At 53.0% G+C, this 24859-nt stretch overlaps 2 protein-coding genes across 4 annotated transcripts in view; one reads left to right on the top strand and one right to left on the bottom strand.

Moving 5' to 3' along the window:
- KIRREL3 (kirre like nephrin family adhesion molecule 3) overlaps nt 1–7883 on the top strand; it is a 595366-nt gene extending 587483 nt beyond the window's left edge. Inside the window, exons 14-17 of the mRNA XM_065937390.1 lie at nt 363–470; nt 1927–2036; nt 6026–6112; nt 6873–7883. Of these exons, the coding sequence (XP_065793462.1) occupies nt 363–470; nt 1927–2036; nt 6026–6112; nt 6873–7316 (749 nt within the window). The 3' untranslated portion in view covers nt 7317–7883. The remainder of the gene's footprint in view (nt 1–362; nt 471–1926; nt 2037–6025; nt 6113–6872) is intronic.
- Nucleotides 7884–16770: 8887 nt separating this feature from the next.
- Nucleotides 16771–24859, bottom strand: part of ST3GAL4 (ST3 beta-galactoside alpha-2,3-sialyltransferase 4) — a 53996-nt gene continuing 45907 nt past the window's right edge. For all 3 annotated transcript variants that reach the window (XM_065937386.1, XM_065937385.1, XM_065937387.1), the window contains exons 4-11: nt 24511–24591; nt 24214–24311; nt 23952–24012; nt 23167–23262; nt 22881–23070; nt 22130–22273; nt 17695–17838; nt 16771–17419 (exon numbers count right to left, since the gene is read on the bottom strand). In XM_065937386.1, the coding sequence (XP_065793458.1) occupies nt 17333–17419; nt 17695–17838; nt 22130–22273; nt 22881–23070; nt 23167–23262; nt 23952–24012; nt 24214–24311; nt 24511–24591 (901 nt within the window). In that variant the 3' untranslated portion in view covers nt 16771–17332. The remainder of the gene's footprint in view (nt 17420–17694; nt 17839–22129; nt 22274–22880; nt 23071–23166; nt 23263–23951; nt 24013–24213; nt 24312–24510; nt 24592–24859) is intronic.

Genomic DNA, 24859 nt, shown 5'->3' with positions numbered 1-24859 from the left:
TCTGCCAGAGAAAAGCCAGGCACTTAAGACTCTGCCGGTTTACGCCCGCGGGGCGCTCAGCTGCACCCAGCCTCGCCTCTCATCTCCACGCTCCCCGCCCCTCCGTGTCTGCTTGCCTCGTCTCCCCCTCATCACTGCCTCCCATCTTTCTCAGTCCCCCTGCCCCCTCCACGTGGCCCCTGTCCCCGCCCGAGCTGACCCCCGTGGCCTCTGCCGGAGCCTGCCCAGGCCCCCGCGGCCTTTCCCAGGCGCGCCCACGCCCAGAGCTGGGCAGGGGCTGAGCCCGAGGAGCTGGGTGGGGTCCCCGGGGGAGAGCGGACGGTCCCGGCTCCCCAGTCAGCGTGCCCCCTTCTCTCCTGCAGAGGCTGTGCCGATGGCCGTCATCATCGGGGTGGCCGTCGGAGCCGGCGTGGCCTTCCTCGTCCTTCTGGCGACCATCGTGGCCTTCTGCTGCGCCCGCTCCCAGAGAAGTACGGGAGGGGGCGCCGGGAGCTCGGGGAGGGGGACAGAGGAAAAGGCCAGGCTTAGGCTGCCCCAGAGAGCAAGTAATTGGGAGCAACAGGGGCCCCACCAGTGCTGTGAGCTTCAGGGGCAGGGCCGCGTCTCACGGATGTTTCCGCGTGCGGTGCCTTGCCCCGCATCCGGGACACAGTGGGCACGCGACTGATGCTGAGCCGGACAGAAGTGGACGTCCTCCCGCGGGGCCGTCGGCTGGCACCTTGGACCGAACACACACCACACTCCCTGGGCTTCCACAACTGTACTGAAATCCCTCGGGAGGGGCGGGGGTGGGGGGCAGGAATCCTTGCCCTCGAGATCTGCTAATCCAACCAGAAGAGCCAGTCACCCACACAGAAAAATAAACAACAAACGTATTCAGGGAATTGCTTCACGTGGACTCTTAAAAGGCCTTTAGTCATTAGCCATGAAGTGGGGGTGTTGATGCCCGCTTGAATCGTGTGTGCCTGGACTCTCCATCCTGAGTGTAGCTCTGAAATTCTGTGTGCTAGACAGACAAGGGGAAGGGTAGATGGGATGGTGGAGCCGTGGGAACAATAGAGACACAGTCTTGCTGTCCCACCTTTTCTACCCAGTGACCCCCCGGCAAGCCACAGCTACTCCGGGCATCCGTTTCCTCCTGTGTGACAGCAAAGGGTCGGCTGAAGTGACCTTCAGGGTCCCACCCGGCTCTAACATTCTGTGAGCATAAGGCACCAAGTGAATCAACGGAGGAAGCCTGCTCCCTCCTCCACTTGGCAGCCTTCATGTGATGGAAAAAGGCTGCCTGTGTCCTCCCCTCCAAGCTGAGCAGCCTTGCTCTCTTGAGGGCTCCCAAGGATGCAGGGTCAGGCCCTCCCTTCCCACCCACTCAATGGACTCCAGAGAGAAGTCTATTTTAGCAGCAATTTCCTAGCAGAGCTCTCTCCAGGTTATCAATGGGCTCCCCGCTCTAGAAGCCGTTAAGCTCTCCATCACAAAAGCTGGACCACACTAGCGCAGGGGTGCGTCCGCTTCGGGTGGGAGCTGGACCAGGGGATCTCCAGGTCCTTTCCCACAATCAGAGGAGTGATTCTCTGAACAGAGAGACCAGAGCTGGGTAGGGCAGGTCAGAGAAGACTTCTAGAAGGAGGTGAGAACTTAGTAGGATGACCAGTGGCCACGGGAGCAGGAGTGAAAGGCTGAGAAATGTGCAACCAGGAGCCCTCAGAGAAGGCCCTGCCCCAACAACAGCCCCCAGCACGTCCAGACAGGTGTTCTATTACTGGGGTGGGGGTGGGGGTGGGAGGGGCGGAGGGGGGATGCATGAAACTGCTGAGTTCAGGGGCCGGAGAGTAGACGCAAGGGGAGCGGGGAGCTTGACAACTCAGGCCCTGAAGTCTGAGATAACAATTGTCTGTCGTCTATGCTTTCTTATTTTATGTCCAGATCTCAAAGGTGTTGTGTCGGCCAAGAATGACATCCGGGTGGAGATTGTCCACAAGGAGCCTGCCTCGGGCCGGGAGGCTGAGGAACACCCCACCATCAAGCAGCTGATGGTGAGAATATCATCGTATCCTCGCCCCCCCCCACCCAGACCTCTGTGCCCTGAAGGTCCCAGAACCAGAGGCTTCCTGATGCTCTAGATGCTCCTGAAAACAAAGCATCAGCCAAGATGTGCTTCTCCACCTCCCCCTGGCCCCCCACCTCACTTATAGGCCAGGCATCCACAGGCAGACCTAGGAGGCACCATGGGTTGGGTTCCAGACCACCACGATAAAGCGAGTCTCGTGCATTATTTTTTGGTTTCCCAGTACATACCAAAGTTACATTTACACTATACTGTTAGTTTGCTAACTGTACAATAGCATTATGTCTTTTAAAGTGTACATACCTTAATTTAAAAGTACTTCATTGCTAAAAAATGCTAACCATCATCTCAGCCTTCAGTGAGTAGGAACATCAAAGATCGACTGATCACAGATCCCCATAACAAAGCTTATACTAATGACAAGGTTTGGGGACTTCCCTGGTGGTCCAGTGGTTAAGACTCCTGGTTCCCATTGAAAGGGGAGTGGGTTCAATCCCTGGTTGATGAACTGAGATCCCATATGCTGCACAGCCCAGCCCAAAAAAAAAAAAAAGTTTGAACTATCATGAGAATTATCGAGACATGAAGTGAGCAGCAAACACTTTTGGGAAAATGATGCCAACAGACTTGCCCAACAGAGGGTTGACACAAACCTTGGATTTATTTAAAAAAGAAAAAGAAATATTTGCGAAGTGCAATAAAACTAAGTATGCTTGTATTGTCAGTCAACAAAGGTGTATAGTGTGTCTACTATATCGTGTTTGAAGTTCTCAGAGACCTAAGACAGTTAACATGCATTCCCAGCTTTCAAAGAACCCAACTGTTCGTAGGGAGGGAACACATGTACTGTTCAGTCGCTAAGTCGTGTCCAACTCTTTGTGACCCCATGGACTGCAGCACACCAGGCTCCCCTCTCTCCCAGAGTTTGCTCAGATTTATGTTCATTGAATCAGTGATGCCATCTAACCATCTCATCATCTGCCACCCCTTCTTTTGCCTTCAGTCTTTCCTAGCATCAGGGTCTTTTCAAATGAGTCAGTTCTTTGCATCAGTTATTTTGGTGGCCAAAGTATTGGAGCATTAGCTTCAGCATCAGTCCTTCCAGTGAATATTCAAGGTTGATTTCCTTTAGGGTTGACTGGTTTGATAGCCTTGCTGTTTAAGGGATTCTCAAGAGTCCTCTCCAGCGCCACAATTCGAAAGCACCAATTCTTTGGGGGCTCAGCCTTCTTTATGATCCAACTCTCACATCTGTACATGACTTCTGGAAAAACCATTGCTTGACTGCTTGACTTGACTATTAGGGCCTCTGTCGGCAAAGTGATGTACATAAATTGTCATAATATGCTGTGACATAAGATATAATCCTATACACATACACACACGGGTGTTACCAACGTTCAGTACATGCCTTCTCCCCCACCCTCAACGGAAGTCTGCAATAAGCATATGTTCCTCTTCAGGAGCTGGGCTGTTGTACACTCATAACTTCTCTGGCAATCCCAAGGCCACTCCTTTTCCTCCTTCTGATTTCCACTGATGGACCATGACTCATCCCTCTGTGCAGACAGACCCTGGAAAACTCTGCTAGAATGCTCTGTTGCATATTGTGTCACAGTTATAATATGTCAGAGGAGCAGCAGCAGGCAAGTGGGCTAACAGCTTGGGCCTCTTTGTGCCCCAGTCTTCTTATCTAGGAAATGGGGTGCAGGTCATGCTGTACATGGCAGCGTGAGGGCTCAGTGGGTAAACCCCTGAAGAGCGTGGAGCCAGTGGGACACAGTGAGGGTGCCAAGGAAGGGGAGCTATTTACATCAATATGAAGTCACCTGTTTCCTTATCTGCCTCCAGTAGAGGATGAGCAAGCCGCCTTAAGTCAGCCCTGTGTCTCTGGCTCCTTCCACGGTCCCTGTTAGATGCTCACCACCATTCAGGGAATTAAATTGACGTCTTCTCTGCTGCTCTTTTTCTATCCAGTTGATTTTCCGGTCCTGTCAATTTCCACTTCACCATCTTTTCAAATAGGTGCCTCTGCCACTTCTTCACTGTTACTCCTTAGCACAGGCCTCACGGCTTCCCTGGTCCATGATAGACAGCATCCTCCCAAGTGGTCCCACATTCTCATCTTTTGCCATTTTACTCACCAGAGTCCTTCTAAAATGCACATCTGATCCTGTGGTATGTGGGACCTTAGTCCCCCAGCCAGGGATCGAACCCACATCCCCTGCACTGAAGGGTGGATTCTTAACCACTGGACCACCAGGGAAGTCCCACATGTTTCTCTTCCATAGTACATATATCTAACTACCTGTGAGCGTCACCAAGAATCCCAGAGTTTCTCAAAGGTCTGCTAATGTCTACTTCGCCCAAGCAAACACAGTATCTGACACATAGAACCATCATTCTTACAAGGGAGGGGACCACAGCCCAGACCTGGGCAGGAATGGACATCTCTGTTGATGAGCTTTATCAAGTCTGGTGTGGAGGTCCCATGCCTGTCCTTCATCCCCAGGGACCTTGCATTCCCTCCCAGTGGGATGTTCTGAACTCCCCTGACTGTCTTGACACCACTCTCCGGTCCAGACCCTAAAGAGTGGGGGTCACTCAGCAGTCAGTTAAAAGTAGGGGATAACCCCAGCAGAGAAACCCACTGAGGGCTCCCCTTGAGGAGACCTTCTTTCCCCTGCCCTGATACAGCCCAGTATGGAGGAGAGGCAGGCTTAGAAGTTGAATCTGGTGGGAGAGAAGAACCCGATGGAGATAGCCACAGCAATACTGGAAAATGAAAAAAGCAACATTAGTGGGGAGTTAACAGGATGGAACAGCCTTGATTAATTCTCCAGGGCTCCAAAAATAGATCAGGAAAATGAGTCACAAAGAAAAAGACACATCCCAGCACCGAGAGTGGGTGGGACCTGGACCAGATTGTGTCAGGTGCAGAAGTGATAGATGGGAAGAACATTCTGCACCACGGGACAGGCACCACTGTGGCTATTCAGACTAATTAATGCACCCACTGTGTGCCAAGTATGCTTTATCTTTCACCTTAAGTGAGTATTATTTTTTTAAGTTTTAGTAATTTTGAGGCATGTCCCTTCATTCATTCGACATAAACATAACATTTCTGACAGCCCTGCTGTATGGCAGGCACCACACTGGGCACCCGCAAGTCAAAGAATTAATACAACACAATTAAATATGATTCCACTCCAAAAGGATTTTGGTCATTGACCACAGGCACTGTACCAGGCATGCTGGAGACCCAAAGAGAAACAGAAATAGATCCCTGCCCCCTGACTCTCTGGCCTCCATTCAGGAAGATAACTTTTAATAATAGTCTAAGTCCTTTCACTGAATAACAGGTGAGGCCCTAGTTGCCACCTCCTCGCAGGTAGCTTCCATTGATTCCTTCTCAAGGTCCTGCCCGCTGCCCAGAGGTTCTGCAGTTATTTATCTACAGGTCCACCTCCTGCTGAGCAAAGCTGTTTCATAAAGTCTCTTGATCTTTGTTTGCCTGGCCTTCAGCACAATGCCTGGCCTGAAGTCAGTAAATGCTCACAAATGAACTGAATCAAAGTGAAATCCCTGGAGGTGATAACAGTAGCCAACAGAGGAAGGGAGGGAAGGAAGGGAGTGCGCCTTAGAAACAGGCCTTGCACGCACCCACCTCTGTCTCCAGCTCTCACGAGGGGGTGGGAGACATAGGGGTCTCATAGGGGTCTCACAGGGGTCTCATAGGGATCTCACAGGGGTCTCATAGGGGTCTCATAGGGGTCCAAGGGTCCAAGAACAACAGTGAGATCTGGAATCTCCTCTGGACTCTTCTCACCTGCCTCTGGGGGAAGGGGGAGGCAGAGATGGCAAGCATCTTTTGAGTTCATTTCTCCAGCTTTCCCCTGGGAGGAGTGGACAGTCAGCCCACTTCCTACCCTCTGAGCAGCTGTTTTGGGGTTGTAGATGGACCGCGGTGAATTCCAGCAAGACTCAGTGCTGAAGCAGCTGGAGGTGCTCAAAGAAGAAGAGAAGGAGTTTCAGAACCTGAAGGTAAGAAGAGCCCCGCTTACCGTCACCGCACGGCCTGGATTCTGGGCTGCAGCGCTGATGAGCCCGGCCCCAGATCCGGGCAAGCCACAGCAGCAGATAAGAAGAGAAAGGCCAGAACTCGCCTTGGGGACCTCTCCTCTCAGTAAAGTTGGGATCACCCCCTCACCCCACAAGGAGATGAGAGAGTTAACTTCCCTGCCAATCACATTTATAATGAATTTCTATGTTCTGGACTAAAACAAAAAATAATGAAAGATTCTCACATGCTCTTGAGCTAGCTGCCCTGAAATAACAAAACATGCTGGGCAAGACTGGGTTTCCCAGGTGGCGCTAGTGGTAAAGAACCTGCCTGCACTGGCAGATTCATCCCTGGGTCGGGAAGATCACCTGGAGAAGGAAATAGCAACCCACCCCAGTATTCTTGCCTGGAGAATTCCCTGGGTTCGATCCCTGGTCGGGAAGATCACCTGGAGAAGGAAATGGCAACCCACCCCAGTATTCTTGCCTGGAGAATTCCAGGGACAGAGGAGCCTGACAGGCTACAGTCCATGGGGTGGCAAAAAGTTGGACATGACTGAGCAATTTAGCACACACTGGGCAAGACGCTACTTGAATACCTGTCAGCATCCTGCCCAGGCTAATAATCCACACCCCCACTCTGGCCCCCTGCCTTCCTCGCCTGCCTCCCTCCTGTCTGTCCCTGGCCCTTCCCCGCTGTCCATCCAGTGATGTGACAAGGCTCTCCCTCCGGCCCCTGCAGGACCCCACCAACGGCTACTACAGCGTCAACACCTTCAAGGAACACCACTCGACCCCCACCATCTCGCTGTCCAGCTGCCAGCCGGACCTGCGCCCCACGGGCAAGCAGCGCGTGCCCACTGGCATGTCCTTCACCAACATCTACAGCACGCTGAGCGGCCAGGGCCGCCTCTACGACTACGGGCAGAGGTTCGTGCTGGGCATGGGCAGCTCATCCATCGAGCTCTGCGAGCGGGAGTTCCAGCGGGGCTCGCTTAGCGACAGCAGCTCGTTCCTGGACACGCAGTGCGACAGCAGCGTCAGCAGCAGCGGCAAGCAGGACGGCTATGTGCAGTTCGACAAGGCGAGCAAGGCCTCGGCCTCCTCCTCCCACCACTCCCAGTCCTCCTCGCAGAACTCCGACCCCAGCCGGCCCCTGCAGCGGCGGATGCAGACGCACGTCTGAGCATCCCGGACCGAGGGTGGGGGACGGGTCAGAGCTCGGTCTGGCTCGGCAGAGACTTTGCAAAGGACCCCGAAAGCAGCCGCCTCCAGGACAGCCCCAAGGGCCACCACCCTCCCCGCAGCCCCGATGGATGGAGCACAAACGTGGGCCCAGCGGCAGCGCACGGGGGCTTGCGGGTGGGAGATGCGGGCAGAGGATGCAGCCGAGAGGAGGTGTGCTCTTTGCCGGCCTCTCCGTCCCGGCCTTTTTCTGGAGGCCCTCCTCCACCTGCCCCTCCCACAGGCTCCAGAGGCAGCTAAAACTCGGCTTTCGTGAATTGTACCCCTCGCTGCCCGCCAGCCCTCTCCCCATTCTTGTGCTTCAGTACCGCAGCCCTGGGGAGCAGGGGGTCAAGCGCTCCCCGGCACTGAGCTACCCCGTGTCCCTGCCGCTCCTAGCCCAGACCCGCCGAGGCTGGGAAGCCAGAACCGGCCCTGGCCCTTGGCCACCACCCAATTTGTTCGGTGTTTTGTGTCCGTACCCTTGCAGTTCTGTCCTTGGACTGGATGCCTCTCAGCTCTGCGGTGGGACTGGTCTAATCAGAGACTGTGTCTGGGGGGGTGGTGGGGGGGAGAAGGAGGGGGAGTGTGACACCTGGGGACCCCTGGCCAGGCTGTGTGACCCAGAGCCTCCCCCCACCCCTGCTTCGTGTACTCCTCCCCCCCCACCCCTGCACATTCAGAGTCAATATAAGGAGTGTGAGAGCTGCTCTGGTCAGGGTTCTTTAAACAGCGGTTGGAGAGACCGTGTCTGGGGATGCATGGGGCTTGAGGGGACCAGCAGACCGGCCTTTCAAGTGATGAGACTCGCCTTCTCAGCTGAGCCTAGAGGCACACACAGAACCGTGGTCCTGTCTTCAGTAAGACTGCAGGGGCACCAGAGGATGCGAACCAGCTCCTCATGCCTACCTGCCGTCTGAGAATAAACATTAGGGGCCCTGCCTCCAAGAGATCCGTTCTGTTCTTTTGTTCCTGCTGAGCCACGGGAGACCCCAAAAGCTCAGAGGATGCTTTGGGAACCCAGGGTTCCTGGCCCGGCTTTCATTCGGCTTTCCCAAGCAGTGGAGAGCTCTGGTTGCGATGGCGACAGGACCTAGAGGCAGACTCCTCTAGGAGGTGCCCAACCCAGAGGGCGCACGCACGCGGGGCCTCACCAACCACCTGACTCATGCCAAATACAGCTCAGGGGCAAAGGGGCCAGACCGCATTGGTGGGGTCCTTCTAGGCCTTTCTTCTGGCAGTATTCTGCAAAGTCAGCTCCCTCCACTGGGGGTTCAGGGGAGGAGGCCCTCTTCAAAGAGCCTGTGCCACCAAGCAACCGAACACTATGAGACTCAAATGATGTTCTTTCTAAGAATGGCTTTGTTTGGGTGGAAAGCTTGGCATGGTGATGGCCGACAGGCTGGCATGGATAAACAGGGCCAAATTAGAATGCTCACTCTGCGAAAGCCACGTTGTCCTGAAGGTTGGAGTTTCCTCCTAAGTTTTAGCCTCTTCTCCTCAAACCTTCCCTGGAGTCCTTACCCATCATGGGGACCTTCGTCATGAAAAGCTGCTTCTCCCCACCATTGCTTCCTTGGACGGCCTCAATCCCCAGATTCTATGCATTGCCTTCATAACATCTCCACTCAGAGGATTTATCTACTTCCACCATATTTCCTATTGCTTCAGAACCTCCCATTTCCTTCATATCTTCCTTTAGAGCCCCCAAGCCCGAGGGAGTAGAAACTGATTAAGAACTGTAACTGTACATCCCAGCCCCACAGCTTGCTCCTGGTACCAGAGTACCATTTCTGGCCCAGCACAGATGCCTGTGGGCTCCAGCTTAATTTTTTTTTTCCTAATAATTGCTAACATTTTAAAATTTTATTTATTTGACTGTGCTGGGTCTTCATTGCTGTGCAGGCTTTTCTTTAGCTATAGCAAGCAGGGGCTACTCTTTGTTACCTAGCACAGGTTTCTCATTGTGGTGAGTTCTTTTGTTGCAAGGGCTCTGCCGGCTGTGGGCTCTAGGATGCACAGGCTTCAGTACTTGCAGCACGTGGGCTCGGCAGTTGTGGTTCCAGGGCTCGAGACCACAGCCTCAATACTTGTGGCGCATGGGCTTCATATGAGATCTTCCCGGACCAGGGATTGAACTCGTGTCTCCAGCATTGGCAAGCAGATTCTTTACCACTGAGCCACCAGGGAAGCCCTCTAAGTCTTCTAACCCCACAAGCCCTCTAACCCCACAAGTCTTCTTTCCCGTATATATTTTGCCTTTGCTAATAAAGAATAAGGGTGTAAGATCAAATGCAAAATGCCTTGATGTGCTAGAATAGGAGGAGGGTGACCTAAGATGATCTGTCCATTCACTTCTCCTGCTCTCCCCCACCTTGGAGGCGGGTGGGAAATTGACCTTCTAATCCTCACCACAGCCTACCTTGCCCCTTACCCCCTGCACAATCATCACCGCCCCCAATACACAGTTCTTCTAAAAGGATGGAGGTGCCCATTCTTTTCTTGGAACCCAAGGTTATGGTACAGAATAACCTGGGAAGAAATCTGATCTCCTGGAGAACAGAACCCTCTTTTCCCTCAGAGGCTCAGACACTCCCAGGGTGGGGCTATGGACATCACAGAAGATGGGGCTGCACAGTGAAGACTTGGCTACATGGGACCACCCCCTGAGCCCTCTCCAAGGCACAGACACAGCAGAGAATCACTGAAAGGGTACGAGATCACACGTAAGCCCTGGTGAAAGAGAAGAACACAGGTAGGTGAAATCAGTAAGCTCTACCGCCAAGGCATTGATAAGGGTGCTGGACTGAGCTATATACATCCTTTTACCCCTCTGGACCCATTTACTTCTCATGCAGGATTGAAAGGCAAAAAAGTTGGTAAAGGGAAGTGTTAAAAAAAAAAAAAATTAAGTGGGAAGCCCTGAATTTCCCTGCAGGTGACTTCACATCAACTGAAATGAGTGCTTCACATTTGTAATCTTATTTAATTCCTATATTTCTACAAAGTATCACCATTTAACAGACAAGGCAGTGAGGCTTTAAGAAACCAAAAGACCAGCCCAAGGTCACAGAGCTAACAAGTGACGCACATGAGATTAAACAGATGCTTTCCTCTGTGACATGTTTCCATCCACAGCAAAAGCCCAAGGCCACTCTCATCCTAGAAAATGCCCGGTGCCGAAGGCCATAAGCAAGGACCCACTCGGGGGCGGGCAGAGGAAGGGCAGGCTGCAGCTCCAGTAGGAAGGCATGACTGGCATCCTCCACCCCCAGTCCCCGAATGACCTGGAGAGACAGCAATTTCCTGGGAAAGCACGTCTGTGTATCAAATCACTCCCCCCCCCACGCCCCATTCCCAAGGCCAGGATCCAGCTTTCCGATAGCTTTACAATTCGTTATTGGCTCCGAGTCACTGGCCGAGGGCCCAATTTCTAACTCTCAGGCTCGTTATCAGTCTGGAAAGCCCAGGGTTTTTTCCACCATGTCTTCAACTCTCATGGAATGGAAGGTGGTCTCATACAAAGCACCAGGGCACCATAGTAAACCCGTCTCTGATGGAGATGGCTGAAACAGTGCTTAAAGGCACAGGCCTTGAGGCTGCCTGGGAGCTTCCGGAGTGGAGGGGAACACGGGGAATAACAGCAAACGTAATGCAACTTTTGGGAGATTTCTCAGAACAGGAGAAAAGGAGCCAACAAAAATTCCTTTTCACTTCCTATATGGGGGAGGGGCATACACGGGGCCCATGGCCTTTGCTAGGACATGATCAGAACTGAAATCACCAGGTACACACTCCAGGAGTCCCACTAGCCCTTCCCACGTATGCATGGTTTGGGATGCCACCAGAAAAAACCACAAGGGGGGAGTCCTGTAATTAGTTTCTTCTAAGAAGTTTCCCTATAAAATCAACTCTCTGTTGAAATAAAAGTATAAATATTTAAATAAAAATGATCCTAATTTGCATATAGATGTTTATTTCAAAAACATGAACGTTTAGACATAAACCGAGGACATTTCAACTAAATCTTGATGTCTACTTCCCCTTTAAAGAAGCCTCTTACAGAAGCTGTTTTTTAGGAGCTGTAACCACAGGCCAGCCATTCGCAGCTTCAGAATCAAAACTACAGGATCTCTGAGACTCAGTGATCAAACACTCCCTTGCTCTGATGTTACTTCTCAAATTCCGTAAGGCTCATCTTTTCCCCAATCCCCTGTGTTTCCATTTTCCTAACTAGGTCATCAGTTGGGAAAAATGAGACAATCCCAAGCTACTCTTCTTTTGAAACATAAGGATTTGTTTTCCTGGATGAATGTATTTTTGTTGCAGGAAGAGGCCCGTCCACATTTTCCCCCTCTAACTGCTGTTCTTCCTGGCTCCATCTCCTCCTTCTCTCTGTTGGTGAAATCTTGGACATGTACTGAAAGCTTTTGGACCACAGGTCCTGTGGTTTCACACCTACCACAGCCCTCATCTTTACAAGGCCTTTTGTGAACTCATGACATTCACAAGATCCATCGTTGAGTTCTGGTCTACATCCCTGGGGCCTGTATCTGCCTGCCATTCCATGTTCCAGAGCTCCTCCTGGGCCAGCCGGCTCGGCCCACCCACAGGGCTGGGATGGCCTCAATCCATGGGCCAAATATCTTCCCTGTGCTCACCGATCAGGGAGCCCCGGCCACACAAAGGAACCTCCTTCCGTTGCTTCTCAAACTATGGCCCTTGGAAATAACCTTGGAAAGATATGAGAACAGTCACATAATGCTTCTCTAAGCTGTCTTCTTTGGAGTGAATCTAAAGTACTAAGATTCAAAGACAAGGTATGTGAAGTCTCAAGAAACAGGTCTTCTTAGGGAGAATCGGGGTCTTATTAACTAGACCTTACCTGAAATCTACTCCTCCTTATACAAAAGGAGAAGTGCCACTGAGGATAAAAGCTGAATATAGGGATTTATCCCTGCAAAGGTCATCCTTAATTAAGCAAAAACAGGTTCAAGGGAACTAAGTTCAAGATACCACCTTCATCACCTTTGTAAAGAAATTAAAGAGCCAGGGCTTTGCTGCCCAAGGATTAGAAGACAAATTCATGACACTAGTGGGCTCTGCACTTGGGAGAAATACTGAGTGGAGAGGGCATTAGTGATAAAGTGATATAGATAAAGATTCAGGACTTCTACAGCAGAATTTTCATATGAGAATTTCCTATCTGACTTTTAATTAAAATTTTTTCTAGTTCTCGTGCCATGTGGGGCTACAAGTGGAACAGAAATGTACAGAAAAAAAAGCACAGAACTAGAAAGAATCTCCCTACCAGACTGTAACTTGTCCTCTTGTGATATTTTTCTTTAGAAGAGAAACACATTTTTAGCCAAGTGAAGACACTCCTTAAGTGTTAAAGTTGATGATGTACATAAATGATGTTATAGGAAACCTCAGAATAATAGACAGTTCTGAAACAGCTTAGTTAAGTAATTCCAACTTCAATTCCCTGGGGTAATTCCTATCATTCCCTCCACAAATTCCATCCTGCCAGTCTTGCAAGATTCTTGAGAGGAAACAGCGTCTTTCTTGAGGGGTGCAGTACTTTAAATTGGGCGTCCCAGGAAATTTGAACTCTGGCTCCCAACGTACTGTTTTTCCTAAAGCCTTTTGTCAAATCCTCTGTGCTAACCCTCCTACACAGGACTGCAGTCTCCCCAACTTGCTCCCAGCTCCCTGCACTCCCTTTACTTGAAGAGGGGGAGCCCCCAATACATTAGGGCTCCCCCCAAATCTGTCATCTAATAAGACCCAAGGTTCATCTCCCTGCCTCAATTCTCAAGTGCAGAATCCCCACAAACTCTAACAAGAGAGGTCAAGTCACTAAGAAAGATCTGGTCAGGAAAACCGTCTCTTAACTACTGACATACACACACAGATCCCTCCTCAAACTCTTAAGTTGGAAAGATTTCCTGGAATCACATCCGGTACAAACCAAGGAAATGCTCAAAACTAACAAATAATTTTCTGAAGCTATAATTAAGACATCAAAACAGTCAGATGGTTTGGGGAGAGCTAACCAACTATTAAGATGCACTTCTCAGCCTTTGTTTAGCAACCTGCCCTGGGAGGCTGCCTGCCATGGAAACATTGTTGTTCAGTCCCCAGACCTGGTCACTCTTTCCAACCCCACGGGCTGCAGCACACCAGGATTCCTGTCCTCCATTATCTCCTGGAGTTTGCTCAAGCTCATGTCCATAGAAACACATAATGCCACCCCAGAAACACCTTTCTCCAAAAGCACCTGAGCGTGTCTGACTTCACCTTGAAAACCATTGCCAGAGAGCAGTTTGAACTCACAGTTCTTTGCTGTTTTCTGCAAAGCCTGCATTTGAGTCCTCTTACCAGCCTCTTACCTTCCTCTGCTGAGCTTGTTGGTGACTTGAAGAGACTTTTCTGTAACTAGCTCTACCTGGGCATACGTTTGACCTTCCAGATGGACCTCACCTGTTTCATATGCTTTCAGGTATTCTTCATCGTGCAAAAAGTAGCTTTACAATCTAACACTGACATCATACTTTACAGTCGACCCGATGTTTTGCCAGACACATTCCCACTAGATCCTTAAAACCTCCTTGCGGGACAGGCATGCGTAATCACTATTTTACAGGTCACATGACAGAACACGGGTTTGTGTGTGGGCTTACAGGTAACTGTCTCACAGGCAAAACCACTTCCGAGTTCAAACTTTTAGCAGGCTGCTGGCCAGTCTCTGGGGGAAGGCATCTGGATGTATTCATGTCCTCGGAAAGTGTCAATAAAAACCCGAAGTGTTCAGCACTTTCACTTAATGTGAATACAGAACATCATTTCGACATGATGATGGACTAAAGCCTTAAGCTCTGTCTTGCCCAGCCAGGAGGTGAAGCCGGTTGTTCCGCCTCTTCTCCGGGCCTCTGTGGCGGAGAGATGGGCCGCCCGGTCTACACCGCACCGGGCGGATCTCCTCCGATGGCCGGCAGCCCGAGTCTGTGTCACCCCCGCCCCGGCGGTGACATCAACGTAGGTCACATGAGCCAGCCCCGGCGGGAGTTCAGACGAGCCCCCCGGAAAAAAACCGTGGTTCGCCTGCAAACCCGGCAGTCAGACGGGCGCGGGCTCGGCGGCCGCTGCCAGGGCCGGAGCCGGTTGCCAGGGAGGCGAAGTCCTCTCAGCACCCCCGGGGTCCCCGGGCGCACCGCGCTAGGGCGCCGCACTGCCTGGGCGGCCCCTGCCCCGCGCCCGCTGGGCCGACGACGCGTGCGCCGCACCGGCCTCCGCCCCCGCCCGCGGGACAAAACCGCGCGTGCGCGTAATTAACGCGGCTCAAGGGCACCGGGGATTAGCCTGGGTTTTGCACGCAGACCGTTGAGTTGAAAGAGGCCCGTGAGATTATCCTGTAGTCTAGACGACCGGAGCAGTGGTTGCGGGTGCTTGTTAAAATTCCAGATTCCTGGGCTCCATCCCTCTTGGCCTAGGTAAAACCCGAGAATCTGCATTCTTAAATCACACCCAGATGATTCAGCACCGGTGGTCCTCATTGGCTGGACCCTCCCTCCTATTTCAAGGAATGTAGAAATTGGAGCACAGACGTGGAGAAGTGATCAGCCCAAGGTCGTACAGAATTAAGTGGTAGAGCCCGCTGGAGGACCCACATTTGTGGGCTAGCAGTCAAGTACTTTCCCTCTGCCATGCCCTGCTTCTCTCCTGCCTCCTTTTCCCAGCGGCCAGGTTTAATCAGAACCAGGCAGGTGGGCTTGCGGGCAGTTCATCCTCATTGGCCAGGCTAACTGAAGAATGACAGTCCCTTTCTCAGAACTCGAAAGAACTCCATCCAGCAACTCCTCATCAAAGGTCCACTGTCTGCCCTGGGGCCCCTGGTGCTGCCTCTATCCGCCTGGGATTGGGGTACCCTGGAGAACGCTGACCCCACACCCCCACCCAAGGAGCAATGGCCAGTTTGGGGGGTATGCACACCCCCCCACTTCCCATACACACTCCTGTGTGGATGTAATCATGGAGGACTGTCTGTGTGTAGGCTTCACAAGCTTCATGCCAAAATGTAAATCGCTCCCGTGTCTATGTGTGTGTGTGTGTGTGTGTGTGTGTGTGTGTCTATGGAGTTTGGAGGAGGGTGGTGGGTATGAGTTTGATTTCTGGCTCGAGTTTAGGCACATCCAGTAACAGGCAGTGGCCCCAATCCAGGACAGCTGGATCATACGTGCTGACAGCCACTTTCAATGGCCTGCACGGGGAACCGGACACTCCCATGCAAACCCTCACAAGCAGCAGCTGGAGATGCACCAGGAATAAGCAGAGCTGAGGTTCCTGCACACACGCACGCCCGGCGGGGTCAGCAAGGCCCCCCCAGGACAAAGCCTGGAGACGAAGCCCGCCCATGTGGAGGAGAAAGGAGGGGGCCTGGGGCTGTAGCCCTATTTGCTCTCACCCCTGGCAGGACAGCAGCTAACAGAGGGGTTCTGCCAGGCTTCCGACAGAGCAAGTCCATCTCCTGCCATGGTCCTCCGCTCCTCCGAAATCTCTGCCCCTCCTTATCTGTCCTGTCCCAGCCTTGCCGTCTCAAAACCTCAAGGCTGCAACTCTTTCCGAGAAAGCCAGGAACACAGCTGTGAGTCCCTTCCCACTGGGGGAGGTCCGGCTCTCCCTCCTGGCTCCAGATGTAAAGGCACAGCTGGGAGAGTGGCGGGACGCCACTTGGCAGCTTAGCCAGGTCTGGGAAGATGGGAAAGCAAGCCGGGCAGAGACCAGCAGACAGCAAGGCTATCACGATTATAAAAACCTGGCCCAGGGGGAGAGGGGATGGAGGGCAAAGGCATTCCATCATTCCACCCCCTGGCCCAGCGACTGCTCTCGGGCCTTGCCAAGCCCTCAGACACCACCCGTGCCCTGCCCATCCCAATTCTGGCTGCCTGGGCCCCTGGCAGGACTTTCTGTAAACTCCACTTTATGATTCCCACTTAATCTGAGAAGGAAACTTGGCTTTCTTTGTCTGTCTCCACCCTTGTCCTCAAACACACACCTTCCAACATGTGATTCTGGAAACAAGGCTGGTGAGGGAGAGAGAGGGAGGGGAATGAGGGTGCTGCCACTCCCAACCACAGGCATCCTCGTGCCCCTCCTACCTCTGGAGAGAAAACCAGGATGCAGAGCCAGGCTAGGTGTCCAGCAGACAGGGCGGCTGAGCACCAGTCGCTTGCCTGCTCTGCCAGGGTGACAATGCATGACTTGGCATCACCCAAGCATCGTATTCAGTACACAATGACTTCCCAGACAACCCTGGCCCGCCTGCCTGCTACGGGGCGAGGGGGCCCACTGCTGTGGCCCACTCCCCATCGGCCTCTTCTTCCATCTGAAAGGACAAAGAGTATCACAGCTGCTTCTGTTTTAGGAAAAATAGTTTAATACTTTGTAACCTATTTTAGGTCACTTCCACCTTGGAGACCCTGCGCCAGTGCTCTTCCCATGCCTGCTGGGAGGGAGCAGCCCCTCTCTGGGGGGGCACCACCCACTTCAGACGCCCCGCCCTCCTGGGAGGCCCACTCTGGGCCTAGGCCGTAGTGGGTGCATCACTTCTGGGTCAAAAGTGAGCAGAACACTGCCATATGCCCCCTCTTCTGGATGCCACGGGGCCAGCCCACAGCACGTTCCTACCCCTTAATTAAATAGCCCCTTAAATAATCTCCCGACACTGGCAGAGAGGGGATGCCACAGAAGCAAGCCCCCGTGCCTGGGCCCAGCCCCTCCTGCCCCAGGGCCTCCACCCTGACTCCATCTGGCCTCCACCAGAGCAGCCAGGGGCACGGCCTCGTCTCAGACCTGGCCCCCTCCCCACACAGGAGAGGGTGAGTCCAAGCAGGCCACGCTGGCACCCGGCACCCCCAGAGGCACGGACCGGGGCTGCTCAGCAGGGTGAGCCGATGGGAACAGCTCCTGCCCGAGTCAGAAGTAAGTGAGGTTCTTGACCGCTCCAATCTCCAGCATCCGCTTGATGGCCAGGGCCTCCTGGGAGACATTGTGGCCTGACCACTGTGGAGACAGCCAAGGAAGCAAACTGAGGAACTTCTAGGCAGCTCTCTGGTCCTCCCGTGACCCGTGCCCGGGAGCTCTGTTCCCCGAGCTGGCTCTCGCAAGGAAGACAGAATATGGAGGATGCTGGCCTGGGAGTCCAGATGCCACGCTCCCAGTGTTTACTCTGCGTGACCTCACAGGTGAGTCATCTCTGGGCCTCCAGCACCACCCTCACTCACTCAGCAACCCCAGGCCAGTCAGCCCCACCCAGTGCCCCAGCAGGGACCGCTTACCATCATGGACTTGAGCGTGATATACTCATAGTAGTGAATGGACTGCTTCTTCTGGTGGGCGTCTGGGTAGCCGAAGCCAGCAATGTGCACCAGGTCACAGAGGTGGAGGGCCAGGGTGATGGCCAATAGCCCTGTGGTGGGCTTCTGAGGGGGAAGGGGTGGGCAAGGTATTAGAGGGAGCCGGAGTCTTTCAGCATCTCTAGGCCAGCGCCCTGCGAGAGAACCTTCTAGTATCATGGAAATGTTCTTCATCTGTGCTGTCCTATATGGCAGTGACGAGCCACGTGGGGTTCATGCAGCTAAGGAATTGAACTTTTTATTTTATTCAATTCTAATTAAATTTTAAATAGCCTTCGGTGGGGAATTCCCTGGTGGTCCAGTGGTTAGGGCTCTGACTGCCAAGAGCTTGGGTTTGATCCCTGGTAGAGGAAATAAGATCCTACAAGCCATGGGACACAGCCAAAAAACAAAAACTAGCCACACGTGGCTCATGGCTACCATATGGCAGGCTGAAGCTTGCTTAGTCACTCAGTTGTGTCCAACTCTTTGCGACCCCTAGGACTGTAGCCCGCTAAGCTCCTCTGTCCATAGGGATTCTCCAGGCAAGAGTACTGGAGTGGGTTGCCATGCCCTCCCCCAGGGGATCTTCTCAACCCAGGGATCAAACCCAGGTCTCCCAGATTGCAGGTGGACTCTTTACCGTCTAAGCCACCGGGGAAGCCCAAGAACACTGGAGTGGGTAGCCTATCCCTTCTCCAGGGGATCTTCCCAACCCAGGGATGGAACCCACATTTCCTGCCTTGGCAGATGGATTCCTTACCACTGTACCACCTCTCATCCAGTCCTAACACACTTTGAGATGGATACTTTTACTAGCCCCATTGTATGCAACTGGGGAACTGAGGCTTGGAACTATTAAACAAGTCCCTGCAGGAGTAGAAAGGTTCTGCTCTCCATCCTGGAGACCCTTACCTCTCCAGAAAGCCCCAGGGCGCTCACACACCCAGGCTGTGTACCCTCATAAGGGTGGGCTCTGCCTTCCGTAAAGTGGGGTCAGCAGGACCTCCCCCACCCCCACCACAGGGGCTGCTATGAAGATCTCAGTTTCTCCACCACGGACTCATTCACAGGGATGTGCCACCCCATAGCCTAACCTCACAAATCCTCTTTCTTGGCTGGGACGACCTGCCTTCCAGACCACTTCAGTGGGCACTCCCATTTTCAGGGCACTCCCTGGATCTTGTCTGACCCCCTAAGGCCAGGTGTTCCCCAGGCCCCTTTCTGAGCTCTCCTATCCTTTCATCTGTCACTTCCTGCCCCAGCCTTCCGTTTCAACCCTATTGCTTTTACCTCCATTGTGTTATCTCAACCAGTTCAGACCTCTGCCAAACCACACATTCATCACCTTCTAGCCAGCTCTGCCTGGACGTGGACTTTTTAAACTCACCAAGCTCTCCTCTCCCCCTGTATTTGTGTCGTTGTTAAACATATTACCATCCACCCAGCTGTCCTGGAAACAACTGGAACTATCATACATTCCTGGAACTATCATACATCCCTCAATTTCACCTTAAAATCAATGCTGTAGCAGGAGAATTCTAAGGTGACCACCAATGACCTTTGCCCTTGAGAGTGTGTGTAACCTATGAAAATGATAAGATATATTATGCTGTGTTAGATTGCTTCATATGGCACAGAGGCCTGGCAGATAGATAATCCTGGTGGGCTTGACCTCCTCTCATGAGCTTTAACATCTGGGTCTAGAGGTCAGCAGTGGAGGAAGTCGGACATGTGAAACACAAGAAGGATTTATCACGCACTGCTGGCCTAAAGATAGAGGGGGCCGGACAGCAAGGTATGTGGGCAGCTCTTAACAGGCTGAGGGTACCACCCCTAGGCTGAAAGTCAGCCAGGAAATGGGGACTTCAGTCCTGCAACCACAAGGAAGCAAATTCTTCCAACAACAAGAATGAACTTGGAAGGGGATATCCCCCTCTGAGCCTCCAGACAAGAATGCAGTCAGGCCGCCAACTTGATTTCAGCCTGTATATTCTAACCAGAATCCAGCCATGCTGTATTGGACATCTGACCTCCAGAACTATGAGTCAATATATGGGTGTTGTTTTAAGCTGCTAAACTGTGGTCATTCGTTAGGCAGTGACAGGAAACCAACACAGATGTCAGGTTCATCCATTTCTTCTTCCTTCTGCTAGAAGCCAGGTTCTGGTCCTCATCTCTGGCTTCTCTCTCGAGTCTTCACCCTCTACCATCAGGGGCATAAAATTCCTCCTTGCTGTCCCCCATCCACCTCTTCCTGCACTAGAACTCAGTGCCGGGCGCTCCTTGGTCTTGCCTAATGAAACCTTTCCCCAAGTGTCTGCTCCCTGGGCCCCAAGACCCCTTAAGGCCCAACTCTGGTCTCACCTCTTCTGATGGTACCACTCTGGACAGCCCCAAGCAGAGGTCCACCCCTCCTCCAAGACCCCACAGCACTTGGAACAACCCTCTGCTAGAGCATCTTGCCACTCCAGGTTGCAACCTGTGTGTTTATGTGCAAAGAGTATGTCTTACTCCCCGTGTATTCAAAATTGGGGCCTGGTGCTAAGCAGTCACGAAAGCAGGCATTCAACACAGGAAGTTGAATCATAATAGATATTCAGTAAAAAATAAAATCATAGGGAGTTCTCTGGTGGCCGATGCCCTAGTGGTTAGGAGTCCAGCTTTCACTGCCAAGAATGCATGCTAAGTCGATTCAGTCGTGTCCAACTCTTCGCGACCCCATGGACTGTAGCCCACCAGGCTCCTCTGTCCATGGGATTCTCCAGGCAAGAATAACCGGAGTGAGTTGCCTTTTCCTCCTCCAGGGGATCTTCCCAACCCAGGGATCAAACCCACATCTCTTTTATCTCCTGCACTGGCAGATGGGTTCTTTACCACTGATGCCATGGATTCAATACCTGCTCAGGAAACAGATCTCACAAACCGTGTGGCACAGCCAAAAGAAAAAAAGAATAAAATCATTTATTCAAAATTTGGCTAATATTTATTGAGCATTCACAGTGTTCCAACCTTCATGATAAGCACATTACATAATTATCTTTTTAAATCCCAGAATGGCTATTGGAAAGGTCAGTACTTATAATTTTCTCACCACTCAGATAAGAAAACCAAGGCTCTAAGTGGTTGACTGGCCCAAGGCCATACAGCAGGCAGCACCTTGAGTCCTTTCTCTGTCTGATAGTTACCTCTGTCTCCTACCCCACACAACCTGAGGGCTCAAAGACATATGGAAGTACCTGCTTGAGATGCTACCCAGTATGACGAAGCCCGCCAGCCAGAGACCACTAGAGAGCCAAAACCAAAACCATAACTTGCTGAGGCACCCTGCCTCCCCAAACTGCCACACCTAGCAAACCACAGTATACAGGACCAACTGCAATTCTTTTAACTCCCTTAGACCAATATGTTCCAAGATCAGATCACAGATAAAGTAATCAAATAGTAACCGAAGGATTTGGGCTGGGCTCCATGTTCATTTGGGCTGAACTCCAAAAATAAGACTATTGACTGTCCGGAATTCCCTGGCTGACCAGTGGTTAGGACTCTACAATTTCACTGCTGGGAGTGTAGGTTCAACGCCTAGTTGGGAACTAAAATCCCACAAGCCACATAGTCCAAAAAAAAAAAAAAAAAAGACTACTGCCTGTCCCAGTAAATCCCCAGTGTTCAGATTCTGATCAGCGCCTGCCAAAACCATCCTCTAACTCTAGCTCCCAAGCCGTAACAACACCCTTCCTGGACTCCCCACTTTGGCGATGCCTCTGGGCATCTCAAGAGTCTGCATTCTTGGGCTTCCTGGGTGGCTCAGTGATGAAGAATCTGCCTGCCAATGCAGGAGACGCGAGTTCAATTCCTGGCCCGGGAAGATCCCACATGCCTCGCAACAACGAAGCCCATGTGCCACAGTCACCAAGCCTGTCCTCTGGAGCCTGGGAATTGCAACTGCTGAGCCTCAACTACTGAAGCCCAAACGCCCTAGAGCCTGTGCTCTGCAACAAGAGAAGCCACCAAATGAGAAGCCCATTTACCGCAACTAGAGAGTAGCCCCCTGCTCACCACAATGAGAGAAAAGCTCAGGCAGCAACAAAGACCCAGCCCAGCCAAAAATAAATAAAACTATATCTTTAGAAAAAGAAAAACCCTGCCATTTGTTCTTTTAAAAACAAACAAAAAAAAGAGTACGAACTCTGCCTTGCTGTAAACGTCAGGTGTGTGCCTGGGGCCTGTGTTATTCAGATGCATGCCGCCCTCTCCGCTGGTATTCTCCCCTCGTCTGGGGTCCTCCGGACCTCCCCAAGCCTCTGGAAGTCCCACCTACTTCCCGCCCAGGACGCCAGCCCTCTGGCTTCCCCATCCGTTCACAACCCCTCATCACCTGCTTAATCTTGTGTGGCTGTTGTATCGGCAGGCTCAGCAGTTTGTCAGCTGCGATCTCCATGTAGAAGGGGTTGAGAATCCGAATCTGTTTGGGGTTGACGTCCCAGATGAGGGGAGGCTGTTTCCAGAAGCCCTTTCGCACCTAGGCGGGTGGGGATGGAAGGCGAGAGGGGAGTGGGTCAAAACCTGCTTCTCGAGTCCAGCCGCTGGGCTCCTCCAGGGAAAGGGGTCCACGAGGGGATGTGGAGTCCTCACGAGTGCAGGGTGAGAGGTGGGGCGGGGACTGGAGGGGAGGAGCAGGGAGAGAGGGGAGTGAGGCAGTCCCCAGGGGAGGCCAGGTGACATGGTGTGGAGAGTATGGGGTCTAAGCCTAGCTCACTCCCAATGACATCCACACAGGTAGAAGGGGCTAGGTCAACATCTGGCAGAAAATGGCCAGTTGGACAGTTCAACATTCAACCGATGGCAAAGAGAGGGAGTGGACTTTCTGGGGTGTGTCCGCCTAGAAGGACAAAGAACTCGACTTTTCTAACCTACTCCCACCTGGAGATGAGTACAGACTGGTCCCTCTGCTCCCAGGCTTCTCACTGGGGCGCCCTGGGCTGCAGTAGCAGAAGGCTGAGCTCACGCCTCGCCCTCACTGGCTCCTGAGGATCTCGGAGCACGCATGATGGAGCAGGAGGGCCTGACCCCGGACAGCGTTCCCCCACCAGAAGCTGAGACCTCTCCCCCCCAGTGTCCCCACGTACTCGCTTCTTATCACTGAGGATGCTCTCAATCCAGTGGAAGTCCATGGCCTTGAAAGCGACCAAGACGAGGAGTGTGTCGGGGTTGTCCTCCACTTTGGGGTTGAAGTGGGCGGATTCAGGGTAGAAGAGACGCATGGTGGTCTTGGAGCCCACATCCTGCTCATAGCCAGCCACCGGAGCGCTGTTTAACCTGGGAGGCGGGGAGGAGGATGCCCGTCACCCTGAGCCCCGCTGGTCTGCCCACCGTCGCCCCCCAGACAGAAGAGGGAAGGGCGGCCATACGGACCTGATGACCACGTCGTACTTGTTGATGGCCTCTCCCAGAGAGCTGTTGCGCAGCCGATGCCCGTTCCCCACCACCACGCAGCGGCGGCACTTCAGGCTGCCATGGGAACAGGGTGGTGAGACCCGGAAGGAGCCCCTGCTTCCGGCTTCACCGCGCACTCCTGCCCCCGTCTGCCCCAGGCCCCCTCAGGCCCTGCTTCCCATGGACCGTGCGCATGCCAAGTTGCTTCAGTTGTGTCCGACTCTGTGTGAGCCCATGGACTGTAGCCCACCAGGCTCCTCTGTCCATGGGATTCTCCAGGCAAGAGTATTGGAGTGGGTGACCATGCCCTCCTCCAGGGGATCTTCCCAACCCAGGGATGGAATCCGTGTCTCTTAAGTCTCCTGCATCAGCAGGCAGGTTCTTTACTGCTAGCACCACCTGGGAAGCCCCCTACATGGACCAGGCATCTCCAAAGAGTTCTGCTCCTGGTCATGCTGACTCTGCAGCCCTGGGCTTTCAAGGGAGAGGAAGCTGAGCAGAGCACAGGAGAGAGAGAAGGAGAGGAGGGAAGATGCCTGGGAAGGACTGCAAAACAATCCCATTTCAGAGTCCCCCACTGCCCCCCAGGCCGGCCTGTAACCACGGCAATACCCTCAGCAACCTCTGCCCACTCTGGCAGCCCGATACCCAGGCTTGGTTGCCATGGGGACCAGTATCCCCACCTCCCTGGAGACAGGCAGGCTCACCGGGAGGTGCTGGACCATGACTGTTTCTCACTGAGGCAGGAAGGCGTGTCTCCTTACCTCTGGATGCTCTCTGGGATGGAGTAGCTGGTGATGGCTAGCACCCGGAGGAGCAGATCTTCTGCAAAAGGACCAGATTCGACAGGGCTGATGACCACAGCAACCTCTCCGAAGGCTGCCAGCCCTCCCTCCCCTGACCCCAGTGTCTGAGCCTGGCTGAGAACTTGGGCGCTGGGACCGTGGATGGCAAAGACCAAGAAGTGGTGTGGCCAAGGTGAGGCCACCATTCCCACCCACCCCGTTCCCCAAGGCAGGCACTTACCACTCCCCTTGGTCCCGTAGGGCAGCTCATAGAGAGATGGGGTCTTGACCCAGAAATAATCTTTAAGCTGCAGGAAGAAAGGCTGTTCTCGGGAGTAGCTGCGCAGAGGTGAAGGCAGGGTGGGGATGAGAAAGTGATTAATCTTGATGCCAGAAACAGGGTCAGACCACAGACTAATATCACGTATACACGTCCAGGGACTCCCCCGCCCGCACTGGCTTCACCTGACCCATGTCCTCCAGCACGGTTTCCTCCTTCTAGCTGTCCTCAGCCCACCCCCCACCCTCACACACTTACTTGCCAAAGAGCTTGGAGACCATCTTCTCCGCCTCACCCTGGAGACATGGCTCTTTCTTCCCTGGGACGGGAAAATAAAAGCTGGGGACAGAAAAGAAGAGGAAATAGGAGCTCCGGTCAGACTTCCCAGGCCCAGGTGCCAGCGTTCCAGGCAGTCCCCGCCTCCTCCCAGGGCATGAAGGCTCCAAGGCCCTGAAGAGTGACTCACAGGCTGGAATCATCTCAGCCCAAGTCGCACCTTGAAACCAAGTCACTGCGAACCCAGCTCTTCCTTCTCCTAAACCCCTTGGGTGAGAGATCTGGGGACCCATCCCAGACCTTACCTCCCCAAACCCTACCAACCACGCTC

The sequence above is a fragment of the Muntiacus reevesi genome, chromosome 5, assembly GCF_963930625.1.
Source record: "Muntiacus reevesi chromosome 5, mMunRee1.1, whole genome shotgun sequence".
Lineage (NCBI taxonomy): Eukaryota > Metazoa > Chordata > Mammalia > Artiodactyla > Cervidae > Muntiacus > Muntiacus reevesi.
The sequence above is the reverse complement of the archived record's forward strand: the minus strand, read 5'-3'. Positions and strand labels throughout refer to the sequence as shown.